We start from the raw sequence: 14,482 nt of genomic DNA, 5'->3' as shown, positions 1-14,482 counted from the left end.
GTTACCAGCAAGCACCTACTGTTGGTCTCCTGAACAACACGTTTTTAAAAATAAATTGTTTGTAATAAAGCTCCAACAGCTCTAGGGGCTGAGCAGTAATGACATGCTGTCTGCACACAGTTGCCTTTAGTCACACACTAAACTGTTCTGAAGAACAACACTCTACCTGGTATTGATATAGTCTTGTTATATAACAAGGCTATATCAATACCAGTTAACGTAATAGTGTTTCAAAATAACATTTTCCAAATTACCACATTTAAGTCATTATAATATTAATATCACTTATTTAAATACAATAATTACCACAAAGCAGAAGGAAAATGCAGATTCTGCAAGGTAGATATGTATTGTGCACAATATAAACTGTGAGAGAGCAGGTACCTCAGTATGAGGGGGACTCCATATGTACTTCAGAACAGGAAGGTCTGATGTGGTTCAACCACAAGATGGCGCTCACTGATTGCCTTCATGCCCGAGGTGGACACATTCTGTTTCCCGTCTTGACGAAGCTAGAGACCATCTGCCATGTCAGCAATTGCATCTTTTGGCCGTGTTTTTTTTTTTCCAGGCCTCACAGAGGACTATACTGGTTTATACGAGTGGGTAAGGCAAATTATTGTTGATCGCACTCTCCTTCCACCTTGTCAAACACAATTTATCTTCTGTGTTAGGTTGTTTTACTGTTTTACAGGCATCTGCTCCTTTCAGACCAGAGTTCACTTATTTAGTGAAAAACAGCACATATACGTCATCAAATCTCATCACTAGGTAAGATTATCAAAGCATGTATTTATTATATCTTTGGATTAATGTTTTTTTTTTTGACAAAACAAATCAATTCATTACTTTTTAAATACATAAATAAGGAACATAATTGCTGTGGAATTGTGAAAGGTTGCTCATTATTTACAGCCCTCTGGAACTAAGGATGGCAACTTCATTTGCAACTTGACCAATAGTTTCCAACCCATAAAAGACCCGGTACCCTACACTGTGTATATTTACATACAGATCTACAACCTGACTCTCGGTTTGTGGTATGACCTTGTCTCTCTAAGTGTTATGAAGTCTTCTCTTGTAAAATCTCCCTCACGAGAACGGGATCAGCTCTACCTTTGGTCTCTTTCTGTACCAGGCCTATCAGCTTGTTCAGAACTTTCTTGTTTCCATTTCTGATGGCGTGAACCTGCAGAGATGCACAGCAAACACAAAACATCACAAACATCCAAACAACCACTATGTTACTCCAAGTAAGAAGTAACATGAGTCCTCACCTCGTCAGGGTGCGAGTCCACCACCTTCTGACAGATGCTGTGCAGCTGTGAGGTGTCACTAACAAGCCCCAAATCCTGCTCCTGGATGATCTGTGACCCTGACTTGCCTGGCGACCTCCACATCTGCTGCAACACCTGAGAGTGGGGAGAAACCAGTAAGATATAGGTGATAATCAGAATACAAACAAGCATTAGCCAGGGTTGTGTATCCTGAGTGACAAATGAAAGGGGAAAATAATTGCATGGTCAGTGCAGCTGACTGACCTGCTTGGCAACCGAAGAGGAGATGTGTCCTTTTTCCTGTAGTTCCAGCAGCTCTGCTAAGGCAGGAGGAGAGATCAGGCTGAAATCAAATAAGGGGGTAATTTAATCACACTTGAATAGATGGACTGAAGAATTAGCAATATAAATGGGTTGTGAGAAGAAGAGAGAAAGAGTGGAAGTGTCAGACTGAAAGGACACAAAACTTTATCAGCATTTGAGCTTGGACTATAATGTGTGTCTGCTTGTTTATTCCCTGGGCTACCAGACAAACGGAATCAAAAAGCCTATTAGAATAAATTAGGTGGAGACAGACTTTCATTCAGTACTAGAGGCCAAACAGTCCATCTCGGCTAAGTATCCTTCAAATATACACATTACACTATGTAAAAACAGACACAGTATCAATCTTTAAAGCGCTGTTTGGCCAATGCAGTTGCCAGGGAGCTCATTTTATTTTTTTTAAGATTAAAGTGAAGAAGACTTAATATTTAGTTCCAAATCCTTAGCTTGCATTAACTAGATCAAGCTTGTGACATATCGACATAATCAAACTCAGAAATTTGATCTATTTTGGAAAAAGGCTGTAACATAACAAAACACAGAAAAAGTTTATATATATATATATAAATATATAATTTCTGGAGTCACTGTAGGTACTGGGATGATGATGGTTACATTTAAATTATGTTTTTTGGCTGTTGCTTTTATCCAAAGTGACTTACAAGTGGTTGCATGTGGAGATGAGTGTTAGGACAGAGAGATGCTGAACATGTCTGCGAGGACATTTGACAGCTATTGGATAAATGGCTACAGTCGGCTAAATGAAGGTACAGCTGAAGATGTAGATAAACAGTTTAAAAGTGGTGTTTAAAGCCAAGGTTTGGCTGTTAAAATAGCTAGTTGTACTGTTAATGAATTAACAAACATGGTTGTAGGGCCACATCACACAAAGAAACTCATTATATTTGTGTTTTCAAGACTTTCCTGTTTTAACATTAATGTAAGCCTGCTGCGATATTTCACAATGCTGTCATCATGCTGTCACTATCCTGCCACTGTACCCACAGTGAGTTTCCCTCAGAGGCAGCTGGCAGCAACTTTCCAGAGGGGGAAAATCTGGTGGAAGCGTCCGGGTGAGCTTTTAATGACATGTCTGGAGTTTCACCTCTCTGGCTGTCTGACCAACATGCTTCCCTGTTTCTATTCTCCTACTCGAGGTCCTGGCCACGGGAGGCAAAAGGAAATTCCAGCAAGCTTAAACAGGACAGCAGAGATAATTCATTTGATATTGACTGTGATCGTGTGAACGTAAACAGAGATATCTGTACAACTTTGACTCCAAGTACTCAAGATATTTCTCTAACTACTTATGTGACTCAGTTTCTTTGTTTTCTTCCCTGCCTGCAGCTTTTGACGTTCCTGCTGGCCACTCTTTGTTTTTCTTTAACTTTCCTCCTTTCAGCCAAAGCAAATTCAGCATTATGCATAAATAAACACCAGCTTCTTTGTGGTTTACTCACACAAAAATGTTTCATAACAGTCTGGGGATGATAGATACACTAAAACTCACAGCATCAGGGCTGACGTCAAACCCTCACTTGCCTCAAGTTAATTTACTCTAGTTACTCTTTGCACTTGACAAGGTAAAATGAAGTTTTTAAAGTTGCAATGGTAATTCAAATGCCACCTGCAGTTTTCTTTTAGCCTCAGTCACTACTTCTCCCACATTATGAACATTTCTGAGATGAAATTGAAATAAATGTCTCATATTTAGCGTCACAAGATGCCACAAACAGAAACCATGGGAGACTTTTTTTTTTTAAGTACAAGTGTGAAAGGTATTGCAGCAACTTCTCGCTTCAAAATATCAGAAAGAGTTCATTGAATTCTCTGAGTATTTTGGGGGATTTACAAAATCCAATGTTACAGCTAAGAGGATGTCAGCAGGGAGAGATTAAAACAACACCTTTGACTACAAAGTCATGATTTCACTCATGTCAAAACGGGCTTTCCTATGGGGGGAGGTCAGGACACAGAGGTTTATCACTAACAAACATAAAAAGTAGGAAACATCTGATCATTTTTTTACTTATCCTATTGTTGTGGGGTGTGACTGTCTAATCAACAGTCTAATAATCCCAGGTGTCAGTGATGCCTCATGAGGACAGGTTGAATTATTATTATTCCCACTAAAGTAAACTGAACAGACTTTGGTTTGATTAAATAAGATCTGAGATACAACCGCTGTGCATAGGTTTTAAAACCATGCATAGGATTTTGACACAGGCTTCTCTCACTGGTATTGTCATCTCCAGATATGATAGCGTCCCTTGAGGTACCGTACATTACACTAAACTCACTCATGAATGAACGTGTTAGCGTCAGCTGTTTCATTCATGCTTCACAATCACTGGGTCATTCACAGTTGTGTGACTCAGCTGTTCCATCCAATCAGGCATGCGTACAGCCCCTGTGAATATGATTGAATGCTCATATTCATGTGGGCTATTCACCTGATACTTATTACCACTTACTGGCAGTCAGACTGGCTTTCACTTGCCATTCATTTTTTTTTGTGGAAGGAGGTGAAACACAATTATTTGCCTCCTTCACTTCACACAGTTAAGTTGTATTACTACTGCAGGTGAAATGATGATGACCAAGAAATGTGGTTTGTACTCTTGCTTGGTTTGACAAGTGAGAGGTTAATAAGAGTAACAAATTTAATAAAACACGGCATAAATTACAACTTCACTGCAACTCCCTCCAGAGTCCCAACCTCTTTATATCTTTATCTTTAACGTTTTAGTATAACTACTTTAAACAAGATCTAAATGAATTAAGTAACATTTAAGTAATTTGTTTATTAAAAATAGATCATTTCTTCCTACAGAATCCTCCTTGCTGCTAAGACGCTTATACCAGATGCACTAAATCACTTTTTGGTGACAAATCACTTCTAAGGAACGTTTCATTTTGACACCAAATCAGTTTTTCGCATGAGTTAAAAACTTGAAGCAGTGGCTTATCACACCGTCAAATAAAGAGAAGCATGACTTTCTAAAACTGTGTGTGTGTGTGTGTGTGTGTACTTTTCAGATATTTTTGGGCAAGGGAGAGACAAAAGTCTCTAGCTAGTCCTGAACCAAGGGATGTTGCAGTTCATGGTCAGATTCTTAATCCCCCGAGCTATGGAGGTGATCCAAGTAAACAGTTAAAACTTTTTCTTTTCAAGTTGTTTTTATTTATCAGAGTCCTTCAGGGTGAAAACCACTCAGTATTTCACAAAAAAAATAAAAAAATAAAATAAAAAACAAACAACTGAGTAAATTCAGAGAAGGGTTTCTGAATATCATCTAATGCGTGAAGGAATTTGTTGGTGTGCTTCTTACCTCTGGCTCACACTCATGTCTTGTTGTTTGAGGAGACCCAACAGCTCATTTGTCACCCAGCCAATCACCTTCCTTGGCTCCTTCTTTGTTGCCTTTAACACTTCCTCAAAGTAATCCACCAGCCCATCCTCATTCTACAGCAAAACACCATGAAAGTGCTTTTATCACTTCACATGCACATTATCTAATTAGCATCAAATCAGCCCAGCAGAGACCAACAATATAAAGCCTCCAGGATTTGAGCTGAGCTGCATCCAAGCTGCATCTGCTTTAACTTGATCAGATGGCAATTAAAGGAAGTATGCAGGAAGCAGATTTAGTGAGAGAATTAACTCCTCGCTTTCACCCACTTATAAACTCACCACCAGAGTGAAGCTGTGCTCGGGCAAGATGCCGTACGTTTGCACCAGCCTGTCTCTTTTGACACTGGGTAGCTCTGGCAGACTTTCTCTTATCTTCTGCACCACCACTGCCTGGCATGCATCAAGGCCAGTGGGCAGCGAAGCGTTATCCTCATACACAATCAGAGGGGGCAGGTTGGGCTCTGGCATAAACCTGAAGGGAGGAAAGGTGGTTGAAATAAATAAATAAATCAAGGGGAGGGGGAAGGAATGGAAGTGGACAGTGCTTTATCAGCAGTACAGATAAGCCAACAGAAGAGAGGGTCGGCTTTTGTTGCGATACTAATAGTCGTCTTGACAGGGCATCTGTCACATTTCACTTGCTCCCCTAATCATTTGACTCCATCAGCTTTAAACCCGTCTATTATTTCCCCCCCCCAAACACACACAGACTAAAACACACAGCTGAGATCCACACCTTGAGTGACATCTGCTTATTTCTTTCTATTTGGCTCTAAGCAAGTTGAACATGAAGGAAGTCTGTAAACTCACACTCACCTGTAGTCCTGAAGACCTTCTTTGTCCCTCATAGGAATAGTTTCCCTAGTAAACAATATATATTGATTAACATGATCAGCATTCTGATTCGTAAACACTGAGTCAAAGCTTTTCAAGAACTTTCAAATAGAAACTGCAAGAAATGTAACTTGTAACCAGCTGTAATGTCTAGAGTAGCAACAATTAGTTCATTAACAGAGAACTGAATAATGAGTTAAGCATCTAAAAAAAACATTTCAAGCGTCTTTCTCATGTGAAAAGTTCCTGTTTGGAAAAATAGTAAATTGATAATGTTCAGATTTTCTACTGGGGAAATGTAATAAGCACTTTTTAAACTAATTATTTAAATCAGCAGATAAACTTTTAATGAAAAAGCTTTGGTACAGCTATTGTGCTCATGCCTTTCAGTCAGACATTACAGTAGTCAGATCTGTATCCACCAACACAAAAATGGAAAAAGGGCAAGCCAGTGACAGGCCATCATGCACACCCTCGGACTTCCAAGACATCACAGGAAGACAGCAGAGCACCTTAAGATGATCAAGCCCTCAGCTGTGTGGAGCTGGGTCGTTCTGTGAACAGCACATAGCTCACTGATAACACAGGACGACAGCGGCATCCAAATGGCTCTATTCATCATCATTACCATGATGGTTCCTCCTCAGCAAAGCTCAGGACTAATGAACCAGGCAGAGAGCCCAGTCAGAGAGTGTTGCAGTGGCTAAAGCTTGGCATCATGGCCCTGCTCTTTTATCTTCTTACCTGGATTTGGAATCATATGCCCGGGTCTCATTTTGCACTGTCCCTCCTCTCTGCAGGACATGAATCTGTCTCTGGATCTCGTAGTCTGGTAAAATGAGCAACAACGTGAACACAAATGCCGACACTGTACCCAAAACATTGTAACACACAAACACAATTTAGTGGTAAATGCCAAACATCTGTTGTTATAAACTGGAAATCCGTAGATCTCTGACTGCTGCCATATTATACCTGTGACAAATGACGTTTTTCTGCCTGACTTTTAAATAAAAGTTGAGCAGAGTAGCTGTAATACAACTTTAATGATAAATAATTCAAGCACAGCACCACAGTATGTCAAACTGTGGTTTAAACCCTGCATGTAAAATGCTGAAATTTTCTGGCTTTGCCTCTTTGTCACACTGTCAGTCAGAGAACTTACGAATTGACACAGCATCTATGCTTTTTTTTTTAAGTGAGCAGCTGCAGGAAAGCAGTTCAGCAACACATGTTGCTATCACACAGCTAATTGCTTTAGAATAACTGTCAGTCCTAAAAGATTCATTCATATGTCACTGTCAATGTTAACTATGCTTCCTGCTGTGAAGACATGTTTAGAGTTTCCTTTCCCACTTTCCTTACAAGTACTAAATGACTAAATACTTCAAATAAATGTTGTGATGTAAAAACTACATTATTTACTTAGATTGTAATGGAGTAAAAGCAAGAAGTAGCATAAAATGGAAATACTCAAGTAAAGTACAAGCAACTTGTCTTTTTATGGGAGGCCCTGCCAAACAATTTCTTGGCCAGAACCAGTTGCTTGGCAACTACAGGAGATTACAGGAAGTTATTGGTGCAGCCAAGAAACTGTCTGGTAAATAACACAGCATGAAATAGTGAATTGGTGCTGTTACAGATTACACATGTTAATTTGTAAATGTCACAGACGTCGTTACAGTTAACTTGGGATAGAACCAGGTATCTAACTCTGTTACCCTCTCACCACACCAAGCTGTACCTCCTTTAAGTTTTTACCTTTTTGGTGCTTACCTATAGCCCTGGCCAAGTACCGGACACTGTTGATGTTCTTCACCTCCGTCCTGACACCCAGGGGCTCACCTGGTCTGTGCACCGACACGTTGGCGTCTACTCTCAGCTGTCCCTCTGAGAAGAAAGAGGTAAGAAATACACACTGAGAAGGAAATAAGTCTGTATTTAGAGGTATGCCAGCTCAGAGCAGAGAGAGGTAGACACAGAGTGATTTCCATACCAGACATGTTCCCCTGACATGTGCCCAGTGCTTGCAGAATGAGCTGAAGCTCTCTGACAGCTGCAGCAGCCTCTTCTCCACAGCTCATGTCTGGCTCCATCACTAGCTCCATTAGACCTACACCTGATGGATGTGAAGACAGCTGTGTTTTACATCTCAGAAGGATCCATCCCATGGAGCACCGTGACAAGAGTCCTCACTTCACTGAGTAATGTGAATCTATAGAACAATGTCCGTTTCATTTTGTCCCAGCGTGAAAGCACAGAGTAGCTGCTGTAAGATATTCTGTTACTGTCAATAACTAAGTCAATAATGTATTAGTATGGCTCTAAAACATTTCTGACATTTTTACTGAAGATGGTGAATTAACTGCAGGTTTTGGCTGCATAGTTGATGCACATAAGCAGTATTTATTTATTGCTTCTGTTCTTTCATGGGATCTGTATGCTTTCTAATGATACCTGCTCTGTTGAGGTCTATAAGTGTTTGACTGCGAACGTCATCGTGGAGACTCTTCCCACTGTCCTGCTCTAGCTGAACCTGTTTGATATGGACATTTTTCCTGATCACCTGGCTCCTCTTCTTTCCTCCAAGCAGGCTGTAAGTCAGTGTACCATCTACTGCAATGGGCTGCCGTTGTTGGGTGATCTGGTATCCAGCCTGAAATGAGAGACAGTGCAGCTCTATGAAACTCTTGAGGAGCAAGGTCGTTTTATTTAGGGTCCAAGACTTGACAATTTATCAGCCTTTTATTGTAACTGAAAATATCCAAATTAAAACCTGATTACAAGACAGGTTTGCTTACTGTGTTGGTATAATGAAAAGTTATAGCACCAGTATTTACCTCCACGAGGTTAAAGTGAGGAATGAAAACACTCAATTTATAGACATATATGTACATGTTCTCTGCTGTTCATAAAGAACTGTAAAAAAGTGAAAACCAAAGTGCTTTATAACATAAAAAAGGCCTGAACATTTTGTACCATTTGTTATAACCAAACCTCTTTGTCAATAGGAAATAAATCCTATTTTGGAAGCCAGATATTTCCAGGAGTGTTTCAGTTAAATTCTAGTGCCACAGTGGAATAACAGTGATGCTGCAGTCAGTGTCATGGGTGCATGTAAGAGCGAGGCAGGCAACACCAATTAAAACACTGTGCTTTCATTATAATGCAAAGAGGAGTGCTGCCATTTCACTCAAGGTTTCTACTCATAAAAAGTACAAGAATAAATATTTCATCTGCTCCTCTATTCCTAAAAGAATCTACTGCCCCAAGTATTAATTTTCTGCGTTGCCATGGCGACCACATCACAGGAACTAAACATTAATCACACTTATGCTAAAGAGAGCGAGGATGTGGGAGAAGAGATTGAGCGGCTGTTAGTCACTGGCTTTCTGTACAATGTACATGATCGACACAATCAATCAACTCCACACGTCCTCCGTTTACAACAAATGAATTTCTTCTTCAGTTTGTGCTGCTCTTGGTGGATTCAAACTTTAAATCTGCTGGATTTTGTGTATACTGATGCAGCCTATTCACAATCCCCTGTTTGTTACTTAATCCTTTTGTCTTCGTTGTTAAAAAAAGTGGCCTCTGTTGGCTGAAGCACAAGCAGCCGTACTGTACATTAGGAAGCATCTGTGAAGTGAAGACCATTTGCATTTCCTGCATAATGAATCAACTATGTCTGGATACATACTGAAGGATGAGGCAGCATATTAATAAGATCCTGAGAGCCACATTAAGTCTCGCATATACACTGTGACAGCAGATTGAGCCCTAATGATCAGAGACGCTCCAAACGTCTTTTTATACTCACAGTTACAGACGCATGCCTACTGACATACTATACATACAGGATCAAACACACACACACCCGTGCTCCAAACTCATCTCTGTGTTGTGAGCCACTGAGTCATTTTCTGACTTGATTTCAAAGTTTGCTAAACAAACCAGGCTCCGTCAGTCATCTCCCTCCTCGCTCTTGCACACTGATGTTCTTAACTACCCACTGCGGTCACACAGACATCCACTGCTCTCATTAAACATATGGCAAAGCTTCAACAGCCAGGCCACGTCTGTTTATCTGGACAGTTAATGTGTCGGGGAAAATTGTAATGATTTGCTTTTGCTGGTAGATCAGTGTGGAGCTGCTGAGGCATGTTATTAAAGGGTTGTTGAAAACATCATATAGGTGCCTCGTTTGCTATTTCGAACTCAAAGAAGGGCCGCTGGTTGGACAGTGGCATTAATCATTTCATAAACAACTGTGGTGTTTTAAAATGCAATCAGGGAACTCTAGTGGAACATATCAATAATGTACAACACAAATTACAAGTGTATTTTTCAAGGGGGCCGAGATAATTCTCCCTCAGCCCGGCTGCTGGTTTGGATTTGCGAGCATAGATTACATTCAAATGTTTGGATGAATGTGAAAAATATCCCATCGCTTTCATAATCAAAGCCATTCTGACTTCAGTTTATCAACACTGGGAATGATCACTCTTTCTGGTGATGAGACCAATGGAATCTAAATAATTATGTAAAAAAAAAAAAGGCAACAGCAGACACTGAGCACAGTGGATTTAAAAATACAAACGAATGTTTCAGACTCAACCTGCTGGCATGGGATGTTTGGGAAATCGCACAGAAAAATTATAACTGTAATCAGGTATTATCGCGTCCCTGCTGTGTGTGTCAACTGTTGAGAATGAATCCAGTGGAGGTGATGCAATCTTCAGCAAACACACAAGAGAGCAAGAAGAACCCGACAGTAATCCCTGTGCTTCTGGAGGGGATTTTCAAGAAACATGGACTTTCGGGGGAGATAATGTTTCCTTACCGTGGTTATTAAAATATGCACTGCTGCCACTTTGTGATAACCAGTAAGTCTCTGAAATATTCAATGGAGACAAAAACTCACAACAAAAGGATCTACATAAAACTGTTGCACCCCATCAAGCCTCAAGTCGATCACATTTTCACAACAGACTCAAGTCAGCTGAAGAAACCAATAAGGAATATCAAAGAAAGAACTAATTTGATTCAGTGCAACACAGATTAGAAATAGTGCAACATAAATACCAGCTATAGTTCGTATGCACTCTGGTGCTTGCTACTCTCACTTTAAGCTACTTTTAGACTGTTTCAAGGAAGTACCACCAAAGGAGAAGAAAATTAGTCTCCGAGTTCTTCAGTCCATAATTACCCTCCTCATTATCTTGCTCAAAGCTGTGTTAGCATAATATCTTGCCCATGGAACAACTTACTTTGAAAATTCAAAATTCTAACTTCTTTAACACCTTTCTTCCGAGAATTTCTGGATTTATTAGAGCGGGTCTCTGCAGGGCAAGTCACTGCAGAGTTCCCATGACATTTTGTCTTTTCCATCTAAGCCTTGAAATGTCACTCATAATGGCAGTAAAATTACCCTGGGGCTCGGAGGGGTAGTGAAACCTTACCATGCGAGCACTCCATTCCAGAGAGCAAAGTGAACATCACTTGGGCAAGACTGTTAAATGGAAATAATGGTGTTGAAAAGAGGGGCTGTGGATATATCTACAACCACCTCACCACTCTGCTATTCAGCTCATATAGTATGCTGTTAGACATTTCAATACTAATCACACAGTACGTCTATGTCATGACCATCGGATTGGTTTGCAAACACGTGTAATTTGGTTCTTTCTTTAAAAGCAGGACATTAGAAAACTGCTTTAAGAAGAATTTAAAGCTGCACTAATCTTAAGTGTAATACACAGTATCACCCTTAGAATTGTTGAGCTGGAAAACACTGCCCCGTGTTTTTAGGACTCCAATAATTATTCAAATGATGTGAAAAAAAGAAAGTTATTAGCAAAGGCATGGAGAGGGAAATAACGTGGATAATGTAAAAATAGAAGCGCCTTGAAGGAAATGAGCTAGTAAGTGAAAAAACACTGGTCATTTTCCTTAACAGCTTTTGGCATCATTCGTCTGTATGTGTGGCAAATAGCATTTCTGCTGCTTCAGCAAGACTCCATTTACATTAGAGCTCATGGCTGGGAGAGTTCACTGGGAGTAGGCAGAAGGCAGATGAGGACAACTTTTGTCAAAAGAAAAGCCACAGTGTGGTATACGTGCAGTGCAATAGCAGCTCTACATTGTTTGACAGATAAGGTCAGATGAACTCACAGGGAGGTCAGCGTAGAAGTAATGCTTCCTGTCAAAAAATGACTTCTGGTTTATAGTGCAGTTGAGGGCGAGTCCTGTCATCACTGCTGCCTCGACGCATCGTCTGTTCAGTACCTGGGAAAACACAGGGATCATTAACTCATGATCTGACAAAACAGTTGCATATAGTTACTGCACATTTGTTTCGGTTCAGTTAAAAGTAGCTTACAGGTAATGTGCCAGGTAAAGACGCATCAAAAAATGACACCATGGAGTTTGGAGGTGCTGAGAAGCGAACCGCTGAGCCGGAAAACAGCTTGGTGCTGGAGTTAATCTGGGCATGGATTTCCAACCCAACCACTCCAACCAGCTGCTGGGGAGCACTGAGGCAGAGAGGAGCAAGACATAGTACAGACAGTTCCAAATAAATGAAACCTCTACTATACATGTGCACAAATAAAACTATGTCCCTGACAAAGGGCATTTATTGCTGTCAGGCTGACAGATATTCATTAAATATAGACACATAAGAAGAAACTGTCTTCATTGTTAACAACAAACCAATATGAGTATTTAGTGTGTTCATGCTCAAAATGGGATAAATTAATTAAAGAAAAATCATGACTGACACACACTTGACTTTTGTATGTGCTTTTGATGTACAATATTAAGGCATTAGTCATAGCTGCAAAAAAATACAAATTGTAAATGGAGCTGAGAATTATCATGTTTAAAATTACATTTTACCTATTTGTGAAGTTCATGCGGCTGTGACACTCACAATCACCCTCCAATTAATGTTTACTTGAATCCCACAGTTTACTTTCTGGTATATTCGCTACAATTTCCAGGATCTTAAATCATCAAACTTTCTGATCATTTCCACGTTTACATTATCACAGATGTCACAAATATCACAGATGTTGTGTTCTCTTTTAAACCTGAAACCATGTTGCTCATTTTCCTGCTGATGAAACTTCTTGTATGTATGACTTTGTTGGGTTATACATCACTTTTTGCATGACCTAGGGTCCTCTCCCTTACTGTCAAATAAACAGACAGGACTAGGACTAGAGAGGGACTAACAAAAAGATTTCATTGAGGTGCTTTAACAGGAATTGGGGTTTCCATAATGGAAACTAAAATTCAGTTATTCACAATGTTTGCTGTTTCTGTTTGTTCACTCTTAATTTCTCTACAACAGTTATGTAGGAGATATAGTACTTCACAGTACTCCACTCCCAGTACTCCACTCCCAGTACTCCACTCACAGTACTCCACTCACAGTACTCCACTCACAGTACTCCACTCACAGTACTCCACTGCAGATTCTTATAACAAAATATATCGAACTACATAAAGTGGTTAAATCATCTCCACCTTTACCAGCTGCTGATTTTATTCCACATTAAATCTCTATAGTAAAACAGATCTTTATGCTTATTTTAACCAGTTACCATAAAAGTTTCTTTGCCATACTTTGCACTATTTGCTTGCAGTCGAAATTTGAAATGAATTTTACAACTAATATTTCTACTTGTAAAAAGTTGAGTTTCACCCGTGTTAATTCCCAGTATGTTTTATTGCTCCTAGCTAATTCATTAAATGAATGAATTAAACCAAAGGCCTGAACATTGTAGATTTCTGCAGAAGCCTTATTTATGAGGCACATGTGCATGTAACAGCATCATGTTAAATCAGGTTTTTTACCTTTACTACTTACTATTGTAACTTAAAGGTTGACTTCACTGATTCTGAACTTTCTTCCTATGGTTCTAGCTTGAGGAGTGCATATTAACTGTATTAAACTATTAAAGTAAGTAAGTAAACAGTATATAGTCTTCTCTATATTCAAATATCGAGAGGAGTTCCTGGCGGAGCAGGTCCTAGAGATCCTAGTAACTCTAAAAACTCATTTTCACTAGATATTTTAATAGGAGGGCGGAGATTGATTTAACACCATGCACATACATCTAATCCCCAGATTAGAACCACAGAAAGCAAGTTTATAATTGGTGAAGGTTAAAGGACTTTAAGTGGTACTTGCAGTGGAGGACTTTATTAGAGAGCAATAAGAGTATTTCTTTAATCGCAATGTTGCTGGTGTTGTAGATGTACTACAGTTACACACCGAGCTAACAAATTACAGTTTGAATGCATCTTATTTTTCTTCATTAGCTAGTGAAAAACCTGACTCACAATACAAAAGTATTCATGAGAAGAAACGTCTTTGACTCTTTGAACGATTGACATCTCATCTATGCAACTAAGTCAAGTCAACCAACGTGAATTATTCCACATTTGCAGTTTCTCTTACCTTGTTGCTTTCAGCTGCGAATGACTGTGACATCGTGAACTTGTGCTTATTCGTCTAATTACACACGAAGCCTTTGGATATAATATTGATATTTGTTTATTCATGTTATGTAGCAACTCACTTGCTGCAACAGAGGAGGCCGCCATGTTATCCTTTAGACGC

The 14,482-nt window shown here is 39.6% G+C and overlaps 1 protein-coding gene across 1 annotated transcript; it reads right to left on the bottom strand.

The window, feature by feature from the left end:
• Positions 1-806: 806 nt before the first annotated feature.
• On the bottom strand, positions 807-14,467 carry gatb (glutamyl-tRNA(Gln) amidotransferase, subunit B). The gene is made up of 13 exons (XM_026360973.1): positions 14,321-14,467; positions 12,233-12,386; positions 12,025-12,138; positions 8,308-8,506; positions 7,847-7,969; positions 7,627-7,740; positions 6,595-6,679; positions 5,833-5,877; positions 5,296-5,488; positions 4,934-5,067; positions 1,542-1,620; positions 1,278-1,412; positions 807-1,189 (listed from the first exon to the last, which is right to left on the bottom strand). The coding sequence occupies exons 1-13, from the start codon at positions 14,464-14,466 to the stop codon at positions 1,064-1,066; spliced, it is 1,647 nt and encodes a 548-aa protein (XP_026216758.1). The 5' UTR covers position 14,467; the 3' UTR covers positions 807-1,063.
• Between the last annotated feature and the right edge of the window lie 15 nt (positions 14,468-14,482).

This window comes from Anabas testudineus, chromosome 1 (assembly GCF_900324465.2).
Source record: "Anabas testudineus chromosome 1, fAnaTes1.2, whole genome shotgun sequence".
NCBI classification, from domain to species: domain Eukaryota; kingdom Metazoa; phylum Chordata; class Actinopteri; order Anabantiformes; family Anabantidae; genus Anabas; species Anabas testudineus.
Note: the sequence above shows the minus strand (reverse complement) of the source record. Positions and strands in the feature narration are given on the sequence as shown.